The 23,472-nt window shown below is 33.1% G+C and overlaps 1 protein-coding gene across 14 annotated transcripts; it reads right to left on the bottom strand.

The window, feature by feature from the left end:
* Positions 1-510: 510 nt before the first annotated feature.
* Positions 511-18,841, bottom strand: LOC130636345 (serine-rich adhesin for platelets-like). 14 transcript variants are annotated; one of them, XM_057446100.1, is made up of 16 exons: positions 18,660-18,841; positions 13,285-13,359; positions 12,329-12,496; positions 11,548-11,646; positions 10,955-11,146; positions 10,332-10,553; positions 9,203-9,319; positions 7,834-7,947; positions 6,989-7,111; positions 6,240-6,356; positions 5,407-5,811; positions 4,347-5,155; positions 3,669-3,794; positions 2,239-2,487; positions 1,960-2,070; positions 511-1,510 (listed from the first exon to the last, which is right to left on the bottom strand). In XM_057446100.1, the coding sequence occupies exons 1-16, from the start codon at positions 18,727-18,729 to the stop codon at positions 1,451-1,453; spliced, it is 3,057 nt and encodes a 1,018-aa protein (XP_057302083.1). In that variant the 5' UTR covers positions 18,730-18,841; the 3' UTR covers positions 511-1,450. The 14 variants fall into 14 exon arrangements, with proteins under 14 accessions (XP_057302083.1, XP_057302019.1, XP_057302067.1 ...); XM_057446036.1 differs by having other exon boundaries at positions 9,819-10,553; XM_057446084.1 differs by having other exon boundaries at positions 10,149-10,553; positions 18,660-18,840.
* Positions 18,842-23,472: the final 4,631 nt, after the last annotated feature.

The following is a 23,472-nucleotide window of genomic DNA, read 5'->3' on the forward strand; positions in this document are numbered from 1 at the left end:
ATAACGTAAAAAAAGATCGCCCAATGACTGCCTGAGAGCATTTGTTGTACCATTGTGGTAAAGTTCAATTGTAGTTCGATTTTGTGCCGAATGGTTCTCACTAGTGTATTTTCACCAGAAAATCAAAACAGCTTATTCATTCGCATCGAATTTTTGAAAAAAACGTTTTATTTGAATAAAATAGAAAAAAATACTAATTTTCAATGTAAAAATGCTGAATTTGTCGCAGCCTTTTGCTGCAAACCGAAAGCCAGAAGATGTCATATTTCAGTTACCATGTACCGTAAAACCACACCGCGCTGCACAACGTTTTTCTTGATGTTAATTTAGTTCTAATTAAACTAAATTTATAACTTTTCTACGACAAAAGCTACAAAGAAGTAACTGGCTGATTTTCCATAGAATGATATAATAATTAAGCACAAAGGATCAAACAAAATCGTGTTCAAACCGTGTGACCATGCTGCGCTAATGTTGTGCTTTGACAGAGAGAATTTATGCTGTGCTATCTCCATGGTCCGACATACCTAAAAATATTCCTCGAAATTTAATTCGTTTAGGTATTAAAGATACGTTTAAAAAGTATACACAGACAGCTACGTACATACAAAACTAAATAACAAAATCTACAAAGTTTGGATATAAAAATCATACACTATCAAAAGCTACATACCTCAAGGCTAGTTTCCACTGCAACAATATATTGTACATAATTAATTGTACACAATTGTTCATTCTTGTACGAGATATTGTACAGATGTAATGGACGTACATCATATTGTGACTTCAAAGCCAACAAGTTTTTTTTTAAATTAAATCAGTTTGATTACGCATATTAGCATCATCGAAACAAAAGTGCGAATTTTTTTTATATTAAATATTTATACCCTTCTTGTATATAATTTTACACCAGTTAGCACAATTAATTAAACAATATTGTGTATTGTAGCAGTAGAATCAACCCATTTTTGGAAAAAAAATTTGTCAGACAAATTTTTGTTACTTAAAGAATTTTTGGTTGCTTACGTTAAAATATTTAGTTTAGAAAAATTTAATAAAATCTTGACTAAACAAAGAAAAGACTTTTTCCATATTCGGTGTAGTTTGTCATTTCAACTCATTTTCATGGCAATACCTCTAATGTTTTTCTTATCTACAAAAACACAATTTCAATAGGAAAGTGTATGTTTATTCTTGAACAGATTGAGGAAATTTTTGTCGTGGTTTCTTGTTCAACAAAGTTACTAAACACCCTACTTTTAATAAATTTACAGAAACTTTAACCTTATTCGTATCAACATATACAAATTCAGTTTTTATAATTTTGCAATCTTACAGTGAATGGAAATGCTTGAATACGCTTTCAATTTTTTTTTCCATAACTTGTTCATACAACGTATGGTTTTATTGCAAAGTACAAATCGACGTTGTTTTGTTAACTTTTATGACTTTACAGCTCGGTGGCTTTTTCCAGAACTGGAATTTCTTGTACCAGTTTTCCGTCTAAGTACTACAAAAAACAAAAATGATTTTAACTGGATTGTATATTACAACGATTAGCAGAAGGGGAACAATATAAGACTCTAATTGCTGTATTAGCATAATGTGTTCCTCCCACTAATGCGCATAGAATACGAGTATTGTCTCATATATCTGCATTCAGTTCGTTCTTATAACAAAACCATATGTTCGATCTAAAAATCCTAAGCTGTCTATAATTCGCATTTTTGCGCCATGAAACACTGAAGGCTGTAACAACATTGTATAGGAGGAAACGGAGACAAAGCTTGTGTTGATCATGGCCATAATATGGCTGAACTGATACGGAGGGCGTGACTTGCAAACCAGACGGGTTAACTAAGTCACGCCCGCTAACTCCGACCATGGGACCTTACACTGGATAATACTTGGGTAACTTCTTCATGGAGTAAGGAGTTAACTCAACATAATATTACTAACCACTTTAGTTGTTTCTGGTGATGGTGGAGATTTTTCATCATCGCTACTGCTATCACTGCCCGAATCTGGTTTCTTTTCAATGTCGGAGTCATCTCCACTCTTCAAATTTACCTAAAAGCACAAATAAAAGCCATAAGAACTGGTTCCCGTGTACTTTAAAATGAGTTTTTCATATGCTGGTTTTGTAGGCAGTGAAATATTTTTAATGTCAGTTTAGCCTATAGAGTGCAGATTATTTACATCTTGCTGCATTTAAGACAAAGAAAGATCTACTCTTACTAATTTTACGTTAACAGGACGGAAGCCGAACGACGGTGTCGGAGGATATTCATTCATTTCATAAGCTGGATTATCAAAATGGGTAGCTGCAGGCGATTTGGGTCTAACAGTCACAGTCATAGTGCTTGTGTACGTTGGCTTCGCGTTACCATTTTCGTCAGATATTTTTACATGAGGAATACCCAGGGGATCTATATGTTGGAATGTATACTTGCGCTTCACTGGTTCCTTCTCTTTCTTACCACAGAACTATAAAAAATATAAAAATATGAAGCGAGTGAATATAATTAACCGTATCATTACATCCCTTGGAGGCAAAATTGCACGATTCTAAGTTTTATCACCAAAGAATGGCTAAATTTCAATTGTACGTTTTTTAAGAAAAGAAAATCGCAAAATTCTGGAAATACACTTTTGGGCTTGTATTGTATTTTAGTTTCAACAGGACATGTGAAGCTGCAGTTACCCTTTTTTCTTTTTTTATAGTATATTAGCAGATAATATTTTCCCTATTTACTCATATTTCCTTATTTCATATTTCCCTAGTAAGTTTTACTTCAATTAAGTACTAAAATAATTTAATACTTATCAATGATATGAAAATTATAAATATTCAACATTATCGTTTTAGGCGTTGTGTTAATTATTCATTTGTTATATGCTTAGATCTTTTCGAAGTATGTCTGTGCCATATAGTCTATTTCTTTCCATAAGTTTGTACATAAGTGTCCTTGTGAGCATTAGTTTCTATGTTCTAATGTCACACTGTAGTGTTTTATTGTGTTGCTTTTTAATTGTTTGCTTAATTGTCCATTAGGGAATTCTGTTTCATATGTTTGTAAGGTGTGTAGTTGTTCAGATGATGCAGTGCGTGTATGTGTTTATGTGGACAGCAAATTAGCAAATTACTAGTTTGTTATGTCTTTTTAAGTGAATATTTGTGTTTTGTTTTTAGTTTTGTGGTTGTAACAATTGGAATAGTTGTTTTTTGTAATGACACTTAAGTCAATTAACTTCATCTATCTATAACAGTTTCGTTTGTGCTGTTATATGTCGCGTGTGCGCAAGTAAAAATAATTTTCGCGAAAAGAACTTACGCAGCGGGCTTTTTTAGCCGCTAGTACAATAGTAACATTAAGTATTTTAAATATTTAGACACATACCTAGATAATCTATTCTTAATTAGAATAAATGCTAAAAAACCATTTTATTATTATTATAAAATAAGCAGAAGCTTTTCGAACTACGTTCGTCTTCAGTGCAAAGATGTACAAGTATAAATTCGTCTTATGAAGAACATTGGCTACTAACAGTTGTTAAATAGGTTAAGTCGTATTATTATTTAGGCATTTTTATCAACACTGTGAGAAAGAAATACAATTAATTACATAAAAAATGCAATTAATTACATAAAAATCTTAGGAACTTACAATCCAGCAACAACAGCACAGCCATAATAAGAATATAAGGGATGCTACAATAATTAAGATAATCAGCCAAATAGGCCAGTCATCTTCATCATGATCGTCATGAACAACAAACACGACATGAGTAAACTAAATAAAAATACATCGTGTAAAACACGTGGTATAAAACACGTCGGTTCAAACACGTCGGTTCAAACACGTCGGTTCAAACACGTCGGATAAAACATGTCGTATAAAGCTGTCGTATAAAAGACGTCGCATAAAACACGTGTCATGAGACACGACGTATAAAACACGTCGCATAAAACAAGTCGTATAAACGTCAAAGAAACATCATAAAACAAGTCGCGTAACACAACCCTTAAAAAATCACATGGAGGCACGTCTTTTACTTGATAGGAATACAGTAAATCATTGAATGCTCATTGTAGGCGCTTCAGGCGTTCTTATTAATTTGAGTTAGGAATTGGAAAATAAAAAAAACATACTTTAAAAAAACATTACGAAAAGCGCCTAATAACCGACGGCAGATGTGCTTATTCAGTTGAAGCGCATGTTTGTATTTTCTTTTAAAATAAGAGAGTTATGCAGCAGGACTGCTTATTTTGCAAAGGGCGCTTGTTTAATTATTTCCAATAATGGAAAGCGTTAAGTGAAAGCTAGGTTTATAGAAACATTTACCGTTCCGTTGCCAAAATGTTTTCCTATCTCTGCTGTATCACCTCCTTGTAATAACTTCAAAAGTTCTACTACTGCAGCATTTGTCAAATCTTTATTTGGCTCCTTACTGGACTTGTAGCTGATGTAAAATTTTACAACAGCTGCTTCATCAGGGCTGCTTTTACAATTTCCTAAGTTCATTACAATCACTTGATCCGCGCCTGTACTTTTCTCCACATTTTTTGACAAAACTTTAGCAAGTCCTTCTCTAAATTCTGGGGAATATTTACAAAAGTCTTTCCATAGCATTGTAAACGTCACGTTGCCGTAGAAATCTGGTTTGTCAGGAGCATCTGTTGTGTACAGGCGTTCTGTAGTGGCGATTGTCGGTTCTTTCGTTGTCGGTAGGCTGGTGATTGTTAAGGGTGTATCTGTAGGTTTCTTTGTCGTAGCATTTGTGTTAAGACCTTCCGTTGTAGCATTTGTTATTGGACTATCTGTTGGTTTTGATGTAGTGTTTGATTGTGTTGTAGTTTTAGGCTTCTCTGTTGGTTCTTTGGTAGGTGGAAGAACTGCTACAGAGGAGGACATTACAGTTGATGTTGAAGGACTCGGTTCTATGGACTTTGTTGGCGTTGTAGATGACTGAGTTTCTGATTTAGTACTGGACGAGCTGGTGCTACTTTTAGTTGGAGTTGCTTCAATACTAGTTAATGACTTTGACGCCGATGTTGATGATTTTGACGCCGATGTTGATGATTTTGTCGCCGATGTTGATGATCTTGTCACCGACAGTGACGTACTTAAAGGCGGCAAAACTTCAGTCACACCTATAAAAATGAACAATTTCAAAGTAGGGTATTTAAAAAACCATTTATTAGAATCTAACTTGGTTGAAATACTTTTAATCCGATTAGATTTGATTTGATATTAAATAAACACGCGTTCTTCTGTTGTACTACACACATAACTTAACATTTCGAAGTGATCAAATGATATCACATACGGGTAAAACTTGTTTCAACAATATGTTGAATAACAGTACTAATATAAAACAAAACTTAACATCTTTGAAACTTACTAAGGATTGTGCTTGCAGACGATCCTATCTGATAAGAAGAACTTTTCAGTGCTGGTGTACTTCTTGATGTGCTTAGAGTGACTTCAATTGTTGGTGATGTTTGAACTTCAGTAGACGAGAGAAGTAAGGTGGCTATTGGCTCTGTAGTTGAAGATGTAACTACCATACTGTCGCTAATGGATATAAGGGACATCGATTTTATCTTTGAAGTTGATATGCTTCTTTGAGGGCTGTTAGAAGAACTAAGAACCATGCTGACTTCAATTGAAGGCGTGAATAATCTAGTCTTAATTGTAGCACTAGTTGATACAGATTCTCGTCTTGTTGTTGGCGCGATTTTTATAGAAGTGGAAACTTTTTCCTCCACTTGTGAAGATATTATTGGTAAGGAGGAACTTGATGAAACTAAAAGGTAGAATCGGATTAGTATTTTCTTTCAATGATGTCTAGCGTATTTTGCATATCAAAAACACATTCTCTTAGGGTGATAACAATGTTCTTGCAGAAGGGTGTGCGTTTAACGTTTAACGTTTTCTTTTTTAATGTTTTAATAACTTAACAAAAATAATTTAACGTTTTAATAACGTTTTCTTTTACCGTGTTGTGTTCATTGCTAAAGTGTAAAATAGATTATCTATTATCACATTCAATGTTGTGGTAATAGAGAGCTGATGAAGAATATTTCTATGTTAACTAACCCTTTTGTTTAGAAAATCTGGACCAAAAAGCTTAACAAAATATGATAGGGTGCAATAATTTCAGTTATTCGTGCATTTTAAGAGTGCAATGGGCGACAAAGACAGAGAATACACGTATCTAAAATGGTAAATTACAGTATGCTGATGTCTGATTTGTTAGGTCAGATGAAATTGAAGGTAAATATGATATTGAAGGTTTCAAGGATAGTAATGTAGCAGATGGTATTCTTGTATCTGTGGATGAATAGGTAGCTAAATACACAAATAATATTCTTCTATATATACTTTATTGGAAAAGCCTTCGGCATATGACCTAGGTGCACTAACATATATTACACGTGTGAGATTTTCCCTAACTCCATTTTACAAATTTGCACAAGTAGGTCAGCTATCATGTTCAAGAAATGATAAGCTTTGAATGATAATGGAACACTGAACAGAGAAAATAGTGCGATAGTGCGTGCGATAAATTAAAAAAATTAAAACATTGAAACATTTTTAGCGGGAACCCCTATACAAAGGCGATAATGAAACAACGAACAACGTATGCATGGTTGTGTAATGCAATGATTTGTTACTAATACAATATTGCACTGTGCTGTGAATTTATGCGCGTAAATTGTATGATATATTATGTGTAGCTATGCAATCTGGTGTAGCAGTAATACAGTGTTGTGCTGTCAGATATTTTGATGACTAAGAGTAGTGTACGGTATTAAAGGGCATAAATTGTATGGTATGTTATGTGCAGTTATGCAGTCTTATGCGGCAGTTACATAGTGTTTATATAGTAGCAAAGAGTGTTGTGCGGTGTTACGCAGTCTTGCATAACAATTTCCTGTGCAGATAATCTAGCGTGCAGTGCCAATATAATGTCTACGTACTAGAGCTTGCAGAATGCATCGTTGATGTTGCATCCATGGAGCTTCTTGTAATAACTGTGGTGTACATTTCCATTGAAATATAGCTTGTTAATGCTTTGCTGTTACTTTTAACTGTGGAAAGGGCTAAATATTAGGTAATGTTTTGTAATATTGTAATGTTGGTAAATGTAAGATAGTACTCGCTTTTTGTATAAATACTGGGATTGTATTTTTTTTTGGCAAATTTGTTACTGATTTAAAAAAAAAGATTTTTTCTGAGAAATTGTTGCTTATTAAAAGAAAAAAGGGAAGTGGCGTTTAATCTCACCTATAGTTTGTTTAACCTTCACTGTTTGAAAAATAATCTCTATAATTACGGGTATCATTAAATGCATTCCTGTATTAATGATACCCTTATTTTGTTAAAAATGGTAGCAGAATTTCTCCTGCTAATGATGCACCAAATAGCTTTTCCCAGGATATAAAAAAATCTTAATTTTCAAAGGGCTAGTAACTAGCTAATATATATATATACTATATGCGCTCAGGTTATAAAACAGTGAAGCCATTTCAAAAACTCGAAAAAACTACAATGCACTGTGCAAGATGAAGGCAATATTTGAATAGTAGCTCAGTTGTTGAAGAAATTCTAAGGCATTTGATGTAACTTAAAAAACGGTTTTAAATGTTTAACTCAAAAATGGTTTATGGTACCTAAAATTTAAGATAAACTAACAAAACTGTACAGAAGATGTTTATGGTTATTTGTGACAATTTGGGCACCCTATTTTCTTGAAAAGTCAAAAAAATGTGTCAGTGTGAATGGGAAAATTATATGTGGTGTTTGTTAAAAGAAATAACATTACTGTAGGCCGACGTTTGACTTGGTGCATCAGATGAAATTAATGATGAGGATGTCGAAAGCTTTAAGGACATCAAAGAAGGGGTTGCGTTTAATGTGTCTGTGGTTGGATGGATAGCTAAATGTACAAATAGTACTTTAAACATTTATTTTTTGCTTTTTTAATGCAACTTTTTTCTTACTTATTGGTGAATGTCATCTTCTTGTAATTAGCAGTTTCAGAAGCTCTAGGTATTTTGCAGTACAATGGTAACTTGAGTTGCTGTAGTTAGTAAATAAGGTTACGCAATCAATTATGTAGCTATTTTGAGCTTTTCGTCAATAGTTTATGATGCGTTTTGGAAAGATACTAGCCTAAAATATGATCACAGACAAGGAAATGATAAATTCAATGTTTTGTAAAGACTGTGGTAGATCATTTAAATAATAATACCTAGAATGTTTACGACAGACGACTTTATAATAAAAACAATTGTTCCATAGCACACGCAAATAGATAGTGACCACTTAACGCAAAGAGTGATGCAAAAGTCTTATTTATTTCTGGTAGAGAATCTACGAAGTAAATTGAAAAAAAAAAAAAAAAATTAGTGTTGAGCGAGTGTGCTTGTGGGAACGAAACATGTATGAATAAATTACTGCATACTGCTGTTTGGTTTGATGGATCAGATGAAATTTATGTATATGACATTAAATTTTATAATGATACTACGGTAGCAGTTGGATTTGATGTATCTGTAGCTGGATGCGTGGTTAGTTAGATAAGTAATAGCTCCCACCATTCTTTCAACGTTTTTTATTCATTTCCAAACCAGTTCAGTAGACCTCAGTCATCAAAACATTTTTGTAGATATTCAAATCAAGACCTGCAACCAATCTCGCGCCTTTTTATTGTCATAAAGACATAGAAAATCAAGCTTATTAGTTGTGATGATTCAAAACCCAGACCCATCTCATCAAGTAGCAATTAAATTAACGTAACTCAATCCGTGCTATTTGACACTTAACAAAAGATATCATGCTTTATGCTGGTATGCTGGTACTGTTAAGTTAAACAATCGATTACCACATATACAGATTGTTGTAACTAGAAGAGAATTCTGCTATGTTAAAAAGGAATTAATAGTGTTATAATATGCGAGGTCTATAGAATCTAAAAATTTGCGGTTTATTACTTTTACCTGTGGGCCTAATGAATTTAAAAATATGCGGATACTGAAAAGAATGGGATGCAATTAGTACATTCGTTGCCATGTATGCTGCCTTTTTGTACGGTTTGGGTGTGTTGTGCATTTGACTGAAAATATATTATGGTGTAAGCAAATTGCTGTGCTGGACAATCAAACGTGCAGTGCGAAAAAATGATTACATACTAATGAAAGAGGAATGCGCTGTTGTTTTTGTCTCCATGGAGCTTCCTTTAAGAATTGGACTTGATGGTTCCATTGAAGTAGATCTTGTTCCAACTTTACTGTTGCTACTTACCAAAACTGTGTGAAGAACGAAATACGTGTTATTGACAGCTAATTATTTTTCTTATTTATATAGATGCGTCTAAAGGGATGCCTGTGCAAGTGATATTGAAAGACGTATGGTTTTTGTGTAAAAATGTAATGAAGATACTTACTCTGAAATAGTAGGATGTAACCTTTTTAACAATAATAAAACCCCTTATAAATTTTAGAGTAACGAAGTATTATTTTATTGTTAGGTGGCAAAAATAAATTCAAAATGATTATTAGTGCGAAAAAAAAATTCTCAATCTGAAATGTGAAAAATAATTAAAATACGGAAGAATGTAAATTTAAATAATTTTTAAATATTTTTTTGTAAAACATTTCGCTTTCTTAAGATTTCAGAAGAGGTTAATGCATTTTTAAGCTCTTGAAAACGTTGATAGATAAAAATTTTAAATACGGTAAAAATATTTCGCAGTTAAGTTGTGCATGACAAAAAAAATTATGTGCGGATATTATAAGTCATTAATACCCGATTGAAATGAAGTGGTTGATTCAGATCCAGTTATGACGGATGTCAAAGATAAAGGTGGAGATAAGGTTGCTGTTGATGTTGATGAAATTGATGATGATGTACTTTCTGACGACCTTGGAAATATTAACGTGTTTTCTACGGATTGTGCGCTTGAACTTGTTATAGTTGTTAATAACGACATGAGCAGAGTTCTTGATGTTGACATTGACAGAACACTGGATGGTGCCAGAGTTTCCAGAGGTGACGTGATTATTGTTGTTGATATTGTTAAAGATGATACAGCCGATGTTTCTAATGTTATTGAAGATGTGCTTGCAGATGACATACCTGATGACGCTGATGGGAGTGAGGTTTTTGAAGTCGATGATGCCATAAATGATGCACTTGCTGCTATTAAACTAGTTGGAGAAGGAGGGCTTGCTGTTGCTGATTGTCTTGGAGATGAAATGGATGAAATGCTTAACGTCGAAGCTGGAATGCTTGACATAACAATCGTTGCTGAAAAAATACCTGTTTCTGAGGGCGCAGAATTTGATGCTGAAGGCGAATAACTTGACGTTGTCGGTATAACCGGTGTTGGAGAGAAAGAACTTGACGCTGGTAATAGGGTGCTTGAAGCTGTAGATGTCGAAGTTAATGTGGAGTATGAAGTACTTGATGTTGAAGGTGGAATTCTCGACGTTGATGAGCTAGTTTCTATTGAAGTGCTAGGAGGAGACTTACTTGACGATGCTAAAATAAAAATATAGAAACTGGACTTTTAGAGAGATGGAGTCACAAACGAAAGATTGATAACATAATTTGACAATGTTTGGTTGCAAGTTGTCTTTAATTTTTTTATTTGGCTATTTTGGAAACACACATGGAATAAAAAATACCCATATAAATTCACAGTCTCTTGTCCTAATATATCTTAATAGCGGAAATAGTGACATAGTTTCTTTCATTCATCCTTTACTTTCCTTCATACGTAAAAATATAGATTTTGACGACTACAAAAATAACTGCGAGCCTCTGAAAGCAATCCAAATAGTGTAGATTTTGGCATCTTTAATTGCAATTACCCCCACTCTGATTCGGTACACTATGTTCAATTCACACTTAGTTTATAAACTGTTTACAATTCATGTTACCTGGACAAACACCTAAGTTGCATGACTGTGTAGCTGTTTCCACGTCAGGGTATGACCTTCCTTTACATGTACTCTTTGTGCAACTTTTCTTAGGCGGATCCACACAATTTCGAGTTCTTGTCCTAACTCCTGCATCACATGATTTAGAGCATGCACCCCAATTAGACCATTCTGTCCAAAAATTCAGAGCACCTAAAAAACAAGAATGAAGAAATTAACTTGAATAGTCATTAGAATATTATTGGCTGACTATCTATTTTTGTCTGATAAAAAAGAGAATCCAAGAGTTGTATTCTTGCACACTGGAGGATGTCTGCTTTATTATACAGCTGTTTATCCACATTAGTCAAATTCAGGACAGTTTGAACATGGAGTTGTATGTTGAACTTCTTGAAGCCTATCTTGGCATGAATATTAAAAATCCAATTGAATCAGTTCTGCAAATAGTTCATTATATGTTTATTAAAAAAATTCAGAATTGCAATTGAAGTGTAAAGATGCAAGAGATCTTTTTACGCTGATACCCAGGAAGATGGATCCATCCTCCTAGCCGATACTAAACAATCTAATTGTATTTTAAAGGAAATTCTCACCTGTGCTTATACAAGTGAAATTAACTACGATGTATTTGCTTTTGGATGGACATGGATCTCCCCAAACATCAACTTTACATTCATCTTGGAAATTAAACGCTAGAAAAGAATGTAAAAGATGGAATTTTTTCTAATAACAGCTTAAAAAACGAATTACAATAATTTATTCCTCTCAATGTTAGAATATAAGATACAAACCATATTTCCAGAGATTTTTGGATCAGTTTTTAAAAAAAAAAAATTCAAAAGAAAAACCTGAACCTTTCTTATCAGCTTATTTTAGGTGTAGAGGAGCTATGTAGTTGAGATTGAAAGCGACCTTGACTTACAAGGAAAGTCAAAAGTATACTATAAATTTTCCTTTCTTTAAAAAAAGTACATTTAAAAATCATTGTCTCATCAGTATGAGTGATTTAGATTTCGCATATAAACTTTTATTTTTATGCAACAGCTAGCTGTATTTTAAAATTACACCGTGCATCCTGACGTTTTAAACACCAATTTTAAATATTTTCTATTCCCTATTCTTTCCCTATTTTAAAGAAGATCCCTGCCTTTAAGCCACGGGGACATGGAACAATTTTGGCACATTAATTTATTTTTTTTTGTAATCGTCTAAAAAATTATGTCTTGAAACATCCATGCTACAAGTAACATCTCTATCAAAACAACGGAAATATTTAGCCAGTCCTAAGTGCTTCAAAAGCACTAATACCCTAGTGTATATCCAAGCTATATGGTTTAAAATATAGGTACAGCAACTTAAAATTAATTATCTTACATGCTTTTAGCGTACACTCTGTTTCGTTGTCACAAAGTCTTTTTGCATTATCCAATTGAGATTCTGCCAATGTTGCATTTGGTACGCAGTCAGTTATAGTACCACTCGGGTTTTTACAATCTATTGTACTTGTTCTTCCAAAAAAGGCACCGGTTATACTTAAAACTCCTACAAAAGAAAAATTGTGGGTTAGTGTACTTCATATGTGACGTATGGTTTAGCAGTTGCGTACACGTTTTTTTAAAATAAGTTCTTTTTTGTCTGACGCTGGGTGTTTGTTTGTTTGTTCGTGAATTTGTGGAGTTCTTCGGATACCTGTGTAATTTTAGATTTAATGTTCAACATAAAGCGAAGTGTGGTTCTAAACGAAAGAACAACACAAAAGTACGACGTGCTCGAAGTCCAACAATTTGTTGATGAAATGAATTTACAAGAACTGTCAAATATTTTATTGTTTTACGAGCCTTGTGTTCAAAAAAGAAAAAAAAACTTAGCTTTTACCTTTACGTAGAATTTCCGCGATTGAAAAATTATTCGAGGTTCGAAATATTTTTAAGGTGTTCTTAGTTTTGGGGCAAATCTCAGCCTAAATGTATATGTAGCAGATTCTTTTAAGAAGGAAACTCGTGTTATAAGTTTAAATTAAATATCTTTCCCTTAATAAGAATTCCAAAATTCTAACCAGGCTGATCATTATTCTCATTTCTGCATTGTTCTTATATTTTTATAAATCACATCATTTTCTATGATTTTCCACAAAAATTACATACCAATTGGTGAATGTTGTTTAAAACATTTACAAGTTCCTAATAAACGTCACCACACAAACTGTCATAAATAAGTGGACTGTACGAATACTAAGTGTGAAAATAGCAATGACCGAGCTGTTTGATTGATTATGTTGAATAAAGGGATGAAGTTAAACATGCTGAAGATAAACACTTAATCATACATACCGCCGCTCTTGCATGTTATTTTCCGTGTTAGCCCTGTACAAATTCTTTCTGTACATTGGTTATTTAAACCGCAATCTAAAAGCAAGATAAGAATTTCCAGAAAATAAGCTTAAAGATTTCCATGATTGTTGGCGCCTCCTTCATACATGAAGGTCCAAAAAAAATCGTACGCCTCTGTATTCTGATAAAAATTTAAACTTCGGGATTTAAAATTTGTCTGCGTTAACTTTAATGATTAGGAAGATTTTACTGCTGGTAAAGCATATCTATATTAATAACGCCCGTGCTTTGTCTGTTTGAAGCTTCAAAGTCTATAATGACTAGAAAAAAGTCGAAAACGAGCGTCTTTATACTCCATAACAAGGTTCATAGCCTGGCATTTTTTGTACGCTAACTCCAATCAAGCGCCTAAAACACAATGGTGATTATCGCCAATTTTGGTCGAAACTTTGTTAAAAAATCACGGTGTGGTAAATTAACCAATCAACAGGCTGAAATATATATTTAAAATCAACGTTTTTGGGCGTCGTTTTCATTGTCCGAGTCTCTCACACTTTTTGTATGATAGCGACGGCAAAGACATGTTTAAAAAGTGCAGGTGGATGTTGATAGTTTACTAATATTTTAATTATTAATTCACCACGTGTTTAAGACATGTACAAAATTTAAAGAAACCAATATGATTTTCTGTTGAAGTTATTATTCCATTTGATAATTTATTTTATGCCAGTTAACAATTGTTTATTTTTGTGTTAAATTATTGGGTTTTTTTGCTTACAATTGATTTTGTAACAAACAGCAGGCTTAAGTTGTGTTTAAGTTGAAACTGAGGCTTAACTTGGGAAATTTCACAACAACTTTCGCTTCCTGGTGGTTGTTTAAATTAACAAAAGGACAATGATATATTTTTATAAGTTCATCGATAGGTTTTATTAAAACTGACGATCAGTTTTCGAACTTTTACATCAACTTTTACATCAACTTTTACATCTCCCCAAAACATAATTGCTGGGTGGCTGTTTTCGCTTAACAGCATGTGCTTTTATTCCGGTCGAAGGCGCGGAAATGCAATGCTAATTCAGCACAACAAATTTGTATTGTTTTAAACGCTCCACTCAATTTGCCACAAACTCTTTATTTTATTTTAACAGAAGTCAATTTTGAACTTTCATGAAAACTTATTCTTCAAAAAATAAAGTTGCTTTGTGACTGTTTTCTTTTTAAAAATAACAGATGTTCAACGTAAAGTATACCTGTAGAGCGCTCTACCCGGATTTCAGGCAAGGTTAATCTGTACTTAGACCTTAACTTAGCATTTCACGCTTAAGCATAGTCACTATAATATACTTCATGCTAACAGGCCAATAAGGATGTCCGAAATACTAATGCAGGTAAAATGTAAGACAAGCGAAAATCCAAGGACCGACGGAATTGTGAATTCTTCCAAGGAATAGCGACTAGTTTACTATTTTAATATCTGTTTTCCGTTAAAAATGGTAGCTGAAACGCTACTTGTGCTGAAGATGTCAGATTATGTACGGAAAGCAATACTCTGGGAACTGGAATTTGTACAACAGATGAGCGGGTGGACTTGAGCTAACAACTAGTCTTTTTTTAAAAGTCTGCAAACTTTTTAAACACAATAGATCTAAACCTTAAAGCGTACAATAGGTATAACCGTTATTTACTTACTGTATTGCGGTTAGTATTAAGCCTCTGCTAATTAGTTCTTCAGTTTTAGAACCTTTTTAGCGAGTCGTATAGTATAGTATAGTATGTCGTCAATTTGCTTGCGAAGAAATTTGAATAGCTTCTATATAACCCATCTAAGTGACTTTACTGTGAACCTTTTTTTCATTTTTTTTCAATTCCAGCAAGACAGGATTATGGATGAAGTTGAAGTTTGTTGTAGAATTGGTAACAATGTTTAGGTCCTAAGGTTAGCTAAGTATGTGTGTATCCTACTTATTGTGCATCCTATGTGTCGTAAAATACGTCTTATACGCGTTTTATACGTTTCTGCCATGTGACGAATTAATAATACACTAGTCGTTAGCCCGTGGAAAATCCACGGGTTCGCCCGTCCTTTTTATACAGCATTGCGTGCTTCTCGCTATTGCGCAGCTAAGCTACCATTTTGCGTGACAGACAGACAGACAGACGTATACAGGTATTATAACATAGATTTTGAAATCGTGCTGGATAAGTTTAATAAGTTCTTTTTTATTGAACTAATGTTCTAGTTGTGTTTATTTACTATGTATTTCATTTTAAATAATATTTTTATTAATATAAACGTAAAAAATGAAAATAGGGTTTTACCAGCACACTACAAGGTCTTCGACTCCTAAAAACATCGTGGGGTGGACTATTTAACTTGTCTTTTGTGGCCTTCTAACACTGGGGGTAAGTCATAAAAAATTCTGCCTGCTTTCCGAAGACTTCAGAAGCTTATAAAGCATTTCAATACAGACAGGTTTGTTAAAATTTTTGACAAAATAGCATCACTTCAAATTTACAACATCTAGTCCTAAAAATATAATATGTTGTTTGGACTGAAATTGAGAAGGTTTCTAAGCTATTAAAGTGGAATGAGTAAAATGTCCTTCCAAAATATACTAGGGTTCAAAAATTGCATTAAAAAACTTTAAACTTTTTTAATTTCTTTAACTTGGTTTGTTAAACGTTCTCACAGACATACGTTATTATTAAAAAATCCGTCACTCTTTAATTTCGTCGGTAAAACCGTCGTTAATAACTTTCGTCACCTAGAGAAGAATTCGTAATTTTTAACCGACTAAATATTTTTGGCCGGGTATATTTACTTTCCTATTCATGGGGTATTTAAACAAACGCAAAAGTTAGCACACGTGGGAAAGTTTTGTTTGAGCTGGGCGAAAGTTGGCACAAATAAGGCTGCTATTCTTTAGTGGTCTTGTTTTAACTTAAAAGAAAGTGTCATACTTAGAGACAGTTTAGATGCTTCATTTTTTTCTGTCCAGTCTGGCTCATATAAATATTATGGTTTAGATCTAGCCAACAAACTTAAAGTCTTATGTCCGATGCAAATATTTACAAATTAAAATTAAAAAGTTTAAAATGTGTAAGCCTTATATAGAAGTGGTGTCCGTAATTAGTTGTGAGGGACCGACTCGAATTTTTGGCGTGTTTCTTGGGTGTTGTTCGTTTTCAAGGTAGAAAATATCTCAAAGAGCTGTTTAGGCAAGACTGAGTAAAGCCACAATTAAATACACTGTGTTTGATAACATATCAACCTTGGTCCCAACACGCTTTGATGCTGTACATTGAGGCGATATTTGGAAAATTGCATGCTTACATAATGCATAAAAATTAAGTTTTAGGACTTAAAGAATCTATATTGTTCTACTCAAGCCAAAAATTGTAGCTGCAAGAAGCGACGGGAGAATTCTCGTGGATTCTTTGATGCACTAATAAGTCGTAATGCAAGTGCTTAACTAATGCGTTAAGTGAAACGGAGTACAGTGGTGGCGCGTATGATAATACATTAGTACTTGTTGGTCTCTCGCAAATTGAAAATACAATAAGCCTTGTGTCAGCCTAACCCTTATCTACGGTTGGTCGATCATCATTATCATTTTTTTTTTTTTTTTTAAATACAGCTATTACTATTAAAGATTGTTACCGTCTGAATGTTTTAAATGACGTTTTATTGACATCATCCATGTTGATTGTATTGTACGCAGTATTTCGAAATCATCCAAATGATTTGTACGAATATTTCTTCCCACGGACTCCCACGGATTTTGAATTATACAGAACATTCCCGATACGTTAATAATAAAATGCTGAATAATTTTTAATATGAAATATTTAGATTTTTAAAGATTATAATTTTCATGACAAAAAAAATTATTCTGAACAGTTCTAATTTAGCGGACAATAATCTTTCAAACTTTTTTTTGCCGGTTTTATTTAGAATTTTTGCCTCTTCAAAGTTGTAGTGAATAAAATATTGTCAATAATTTGCCAATATTTTGGCATATTGTTGCTAATAAATTGTCAAACAGTTTGTATAAAATATTAAAGAAGAATGTCATGCAAGAAAGGCTTGCCACTGAGGTGACTCACCAATGACAATTTACACACAAATTTGTTAAGAAAATAACTATTCTGTAACTGCGTTAGGGATCCATTTAACTCGCCTTAGACCACTCCCTGAACCAATAAAAAGTCACTGAAATGGTGTTGCCTACGCGTTTTCTCTTTTCTCGCTCATACAAACTATGATTCCACAGTCACTAATTTAAGTTTTTTTAGAACGAGTTGATACCTAAGAAAGTAAATGCTCTCTCGCTTGTGCAAACATCACGAGAACTGAAATTGTTTATTTAAGTAAATATATATAGTTGATAAACCTAGTTACATAAACATATTTTCAGTTTTAAATTACTACAAGGCGATGTTGTAGTACAATTTTAATGGTTACAAACCATTTTTTTATCATTTCGTTGTCCTTTTGGGGAAATGATGACAAGTGTATAAACAACAGAACCGTCTCCTTTAATAATACCTGAATTTCAAAATGTTTGACAAATCACTACTTTGTGCTAAATAAACACGAAACAATCTTGCCTTGAATATGTACGACGGGTGATAATGTGAGGACCGAAATATGTAAGACGAAAGAACCTGTGTTTTTCCTAAGGGCTAAGGACTAATATACTTTTGTTACTTTTTGTGCATGTTAGTTGTGCTAAGTACAGCTTTTAGAGCCACTAAATTATAACTTTCACCAATTAAATTAATTTTAGAATTAGCTAAGAAAAAAAGATCTCAAGCAATTAAGAGGGGAATGTTTTTTTATTTTTATGCTTAAAATTTCCTATTTTTTGTTTGTTGCTCAAGGTAGATAAAATTTGTCGTTGAAGAAACACATAACATTAACAAATAAGGACACAGGTAAAGTACAATGGCGGATTATATTCATTAAAAGAAGTAAGTTTTTAGATTTTAGTGGCTTACACGAAATATGCTTTAGGTGAAAAATAAATCTATCAGATCGAAATTTTAGTTTCTAAATGTTTGTTTAAATGAAGAGCGCATTGCAACAAAAGAAAACAATGCGTAGTTCGTTATTAACTCCGAAAGTAATTTGTGATTGTTGTTTAAAAAGACATTTGAATAAGACTAGCCGAATTGAAACAGCTTAAGATATATAAATCAAAAGATACAAAATTGGTCAAGAGATATAAAATTCTAAATTTAAAGTTTTTATTGAACAGCTTTCTACTCAGATTCGATGACAGTACAGTAACGTGACGCAAATACCTCTGTTGCTTGGATTTTAGAACTACAGACGCAAATAGCACCAGTGAGTAAAAATTAAAGCTTACCTAACTGCGAATATCCATGGTGAAGCAAAATAATAAAGATGAAATCTATAAAGATGACTTTCAAACCCATCTTTAAAATATATTCACTCCGCTACTTTTTTTATTTTGTTAACTTTGAAAATTTAAACTATTTTTCACAGATATTCTCTTTTCTTTTATGAGTTTATTATTTTTTCTACATTTTATTTTTTTTATTTGTTTTTTGTTAAATTTGTTTAATTTGCTGAAAAAAAATTTACACACGCATTAAAAAGCGTTTACATATTGGGCTAAATAACAAACATGGTTGCCAAGGTAACATTAATAAACGCTAATTTCTTGTAGGGCTGTTTTACACAGATTAATTTTGACATTTTTTTGTCAATGAAAACCTTACTGGCTAAATCGGAATAATTTTGCCTAGTCAAAGAGTTATTTCAAAACAGCACACATTCCTTTTTTGAGCTTTAACGGAGAAAAGTGTCCTACTGATAAAGGTGTTTTCTCTGTTCTGGTAAATGACAATTTTGGGTTCCTTTGAAAGTTTATTTCAACATTTATCGATTAAACCGAATATAAGGTCCTAATTTTGTCGTCAAAATGACCTGTCCCAAAAGCCATAGTTCATGGATGTATTCTAAAAATAAAATTCTTAGGATACTGTATTTATTGTTTCATTGAACTAAGTGTTGCTAGTGTAAACTCAGCTATAAATATATTTGCGATTCCATGTTACACCACGGCAGAAAATCGTGACAATAATTGTTATGTTTATCTTTTGACTAATTTATTTATTTAACATCACCCATAGTTGCTACACGTGGGCTAACATGGCGATGAAACAAAACAAAAAAGAGCATGACACAGGTATACTTTCACGTTTAACTCAAAGACGATAGGTTCTTCTAAGTCGTAATTACATGTTACAAAAAATAAATTCCTGGCAGGACGGCTTACAGGATTTCTAACATGTGCTTTGATTATTTTTTCAACCCTTTAGGCTATGTTTCTCCTAGCTATACAATGCAAGTGGACTCGTGACACCCTAATAGCCATTTGACCACAGTTTTTGATAAAAAGAACGCGCCGAAACAGGTTAAGCAAGACAAATAGGCTAGATGTCTCTCTTAACTCTACCCTATAAAGATTTACAACTGTACTAATTAGAATCAACTTAATGTTAGTTCGTGAGATAGCTATTCGGCGTGTAATCATAAGGTTTTATGTTCGGGTCCTCCAACACACTTTAGGTGTAGTGTTGTCACCGCATTTAATGGCTTGTGGGGCAATCTAACAATTTAGAGCAATGCTATACGTATCTCCGGCGGTAAAGTAACAAAGTCACAGTAGAGAGGGGAGGAAGAGCCAGCCATTAAAATAGAATCTCGAAAGACTTCTAAAGTTTTCAGTTCGACAGTTTGGTTTTAGTTTGCCGAACATAAACAGTAAACAAGTCCTACTAACAAAATTGCTGCTATAGATGAATTTCGAAAACATTTTATGCTTGCAAAATAACAAAACGGCCGAAAAAAATAATATTTTAGTATAAAAAGTAAAAAGATTCACACAAAATAATCACATAAAGTTGAAAATAGATAATTATAAGCCAAACTTAATTCGATAACTGTTTGTTGATTTAACAATATATATCCAAACAAGAAGCGCGGGCCAAGTAAATTTTTTTTGTCGCATTGTATATTTTAGTAAAAACTTCGGTAGTCTTGTCGCCCAAACGTTTTTTGACCAATAATGCCTTGAGCCCTTATCTGTTGTCGAAATTTGGTTACTTATTTAGAAAATGGAAGACTAATCCTGTTATTGATCAAATTGTGCGAAAAATATTTAGAATTTAAATTAATGTTTGCAAGGATTTATTTCCTTTTTTGGGTTAAGGGAAATTTCCTTTTGTAGCCCCCTTAATTTTTCGGTGGTCTTAATTTTCTTATTTTTTAATCAGTAGTTCCACATTGCGTTGCACTCGACAAAATATATTGCTTGGATGAGTGATTGTTGTCTACTACGGCATTAGGATACTCGTTTCTGGAATTGCATGTTTCTTAAAATTTGAGATTTTTTGATGTTTTGACTTTAAGATCATATTCATCATCATTGAATTGGTGGGTGTAAAAATTTTTAACTTTATCTGACGTGTGAGAATGTGTTTGGTGGTGTTAATGTTATGAAGATCTTCTTAATTTTCGATTTGTACTAATATGCTTTGGTTTCAGGCAGAGGTGAATTAGTATAAAATTAAAAAAACTGTTTAAAGTTTGTTTGTTTGCTGTATGAATCTGAAGATATCACATTTTATCAAATTTCATGTGAGGATTTCAAAAATTACATTTTTTTTTTTTTTGCCACATGGGCTGCTACCACTAACCTGACGCTTTTCCTCTATAGTTAACTCATGTAGATAAAATTTACATTTTGTATCTTGACGATGGCCTTAAATTCTACAAACGAGTGAATTAGGTTTTTCTGCTTGTTTGAGCTGCATTGTTCGCTGAAATTAGTTTAGCAAAAAGAGTCCCAAAAGTCGATATTGGTAAGAAATCACTTGTTGAAATACACTTATCGGGTAAAGATGTCTCTTGAAGAGCATGTTACATAACAATATAAGAAATATTTTCTGTTATATCAACATATTTTATTTGTTTAAACAGTTTAACTTACCTGATGTGTTTGTGGCACTTTCAACTTCGTTAACCAAAACAGTTATAAAACTTGCCACAAAAATCAGTTGGGAGGTAATGACATACTTCATGACGGTAAATAAAAAGCTAGCTACAGGAAATGCAATTCAGAAATGAAATCATCAAAACATATGCTCCCTCCCTTTTTTAGTTCAATACTAAACATCGCGCGCGTGTGTGAGAGTTAATGCTGAATAATCTGTAATCCTAAATACAAGCACTTAGGGTGAGTTTACACAAGCAAGCACTCGGGAAAAGTTTACCAATCCGAATACGAGGGAGATGCTTTTTGTCATCCCTATTTAGTTAACGCTGTTTCTAGTAAGATTGAAGTTGTTATTGTTGATTTATGTTGACGCGAAATTTTATGTTTGCACTCGAATATTTCGGCAATGTATGAATATTCCCCTCGTATATTTTCCTCATGTTTTGTTTCTTTATTTTCAGTATTTGGTATATATTTTTAAGGTTTTCATCCTGATTTACCTACAATCTGTTTAGATCATGCTGCATTATGGGTAAGCTGACTGTAAAGTCAGAACGAAATTCGTACGCGTTTCAAGGCCTGGATGCTATGTTGAAAGACATGATGGTGGAACATTTTGACGGAGGCAATAATCCACAACTTCTTCGTGCTTGTTTTGAGAAGCCTATACATGCATTTCGGACTGTTTACCTCTACGAAGAAGAGACATAGTCTACGCAAATGAATGGTAATTTGTGTCTAAAAAACTGAAATGCCTTTTGAACCCAAATGAATGCCTTGAACGCTTCTTTCTTTCTTTTTTAGTACTTAATCGATAGTCGCATACTAAAGAGAAATCTTAATGTGAAATCTTAATGTAAAGTTCTGGAGGAAAAGAAAAAATTGATCCACATTTTATGTGGCAACGGCTTGTTAGGTTCCTGGTTCATAATAAAGAAATTTTGTTCTTAAAAAATATTTTAAAGAAGAAATAAATAAATAAAACTAGACCAAACAAAATTTCTGCTTTTATTCTTATTGAATGAGTGAATAATTAAACGAATAAATTAAAACAAATGGCCGAATTTATTGTAATATCTATAAAAGCTTTTATTTTAGCTGCATGTAATTCTTATGGAGTTATATGGCTGAAAGTTGTGCGCGATTGAAAATTTTTAAGAATTACTCTATCTTGAGTTTCAGGGAAATCTTTAAACACCTTACTCCCTAATCTACTAGAGAAAACCCTAACCTAGCAAGCAGAGGAAAGCTGAAACTGAAGTTGTTAGTAAACAAAACTTTACGTGTGATATTTATTTGTTTACAAATTGCAGATGTCGCACATTTAAAGTTCGAGATGTTTTCTTTTCTAAAATGACTAAACATTTGTACAAATAAGATATTATTGTTTGCCTAATAACACTTGCATATTGTTTCAAACAGTTTATTCAGATCAAATATGCAAATAATTATTCAAACACATCCTAAACAAACTATCGTCTGTCGTCTTGACCTGGCTTATGCACGTTTTTAAATCGAGGTCTGGGGATGAAGTTGTACCATTTCTTTTCTTACGTTTAATGCAATTTTAATTTCAAAGGTTATAGATAAGTTGGCAGAGAGCTGTGCAACGATTGTGTTTTTAGCTAATCCCAGCTAGCAAGAAACTCCAATCACGTGACGAAAAGCCATGTCAAAATAGTGTAGCGCAAACCGGATTTTTCTCTGACACTTTGGATTTAACCATTGTTAAAAACGTGATTTGTAGAACGCAGGGAACAATTTTATCGATCTTACAACTTTGGTAGCATAATAAACGCAAACCCAAACAACTGGGGCTGCAACTGAAGATTCTACGCAAACTTCTTGGGATTGCAACATAAGTCACCCAAGTCTATTCTTCGCACTCTTGCGAACTTCCCTAGCTTTCATTTGCGTATTTTTTGCTGTATAATAAAGAAGAGAAGCTTTAAGGACAGGAATTTTCGCTCTTCTGTGAAAGTTTATATCTTGAGAGTCATTATTAATAGTTAAAAAAGGGACTTGTTGAGCTATAATATTTCCTTGCAACATTATTCCTATTAGAAAAAAGTGATAATGTCAATACAATTTTCAAAGATTGCTTTCCAATAACTGGTAAGCAGCCAACTGGTAGCCTAGTGGTAGAGTGTTTGCT

This window comes from Hydractinia symbiolongicarpus, chromosome 1, assembly GCF_029227915.1.
Source record: "Hydractinia symbiolongicarpus strain clone_291-10 chromosome 1, HSymV2.1, whole genome shotgun sequence".
Classification (NCBI taxonomy): domain Eukaryota; kingdom Metazoa; phylum Cnidaria; class Hydrozoa; order Anthoathecata; family Hydractiniidae; genus Hydractinia; species Hydractinia symbiolongicarpus.

What these genes read in the sequence shown, in the direction of transcription:
- LOC130636345 (XM_057446036.1), bottom strand. Translation starts at nt 18,729, where the DNA reads ATGGGTTTGAAAGTCATCTTTATAGATTTCATCTTTATTATTTTGCTT. An exon ending in AGAGTGTACGCTAAAAGCAT is followed by an intron (nt 11,647 to 12,328) that starts GTAAGATAATTA and finishes ATTCTTTTCTAG; the next exon opens with CGTTTAATTTCCAAGATGAA. An exon ending in AAGTCAAACGTCGGCCTACA is followed by an intron (nt 7,112 to 7,833) that starts GTAATGTTATTT and finishes CCTAATATTTAG; the next exon opens with CCCTTTCCACAGTTAAAAGT.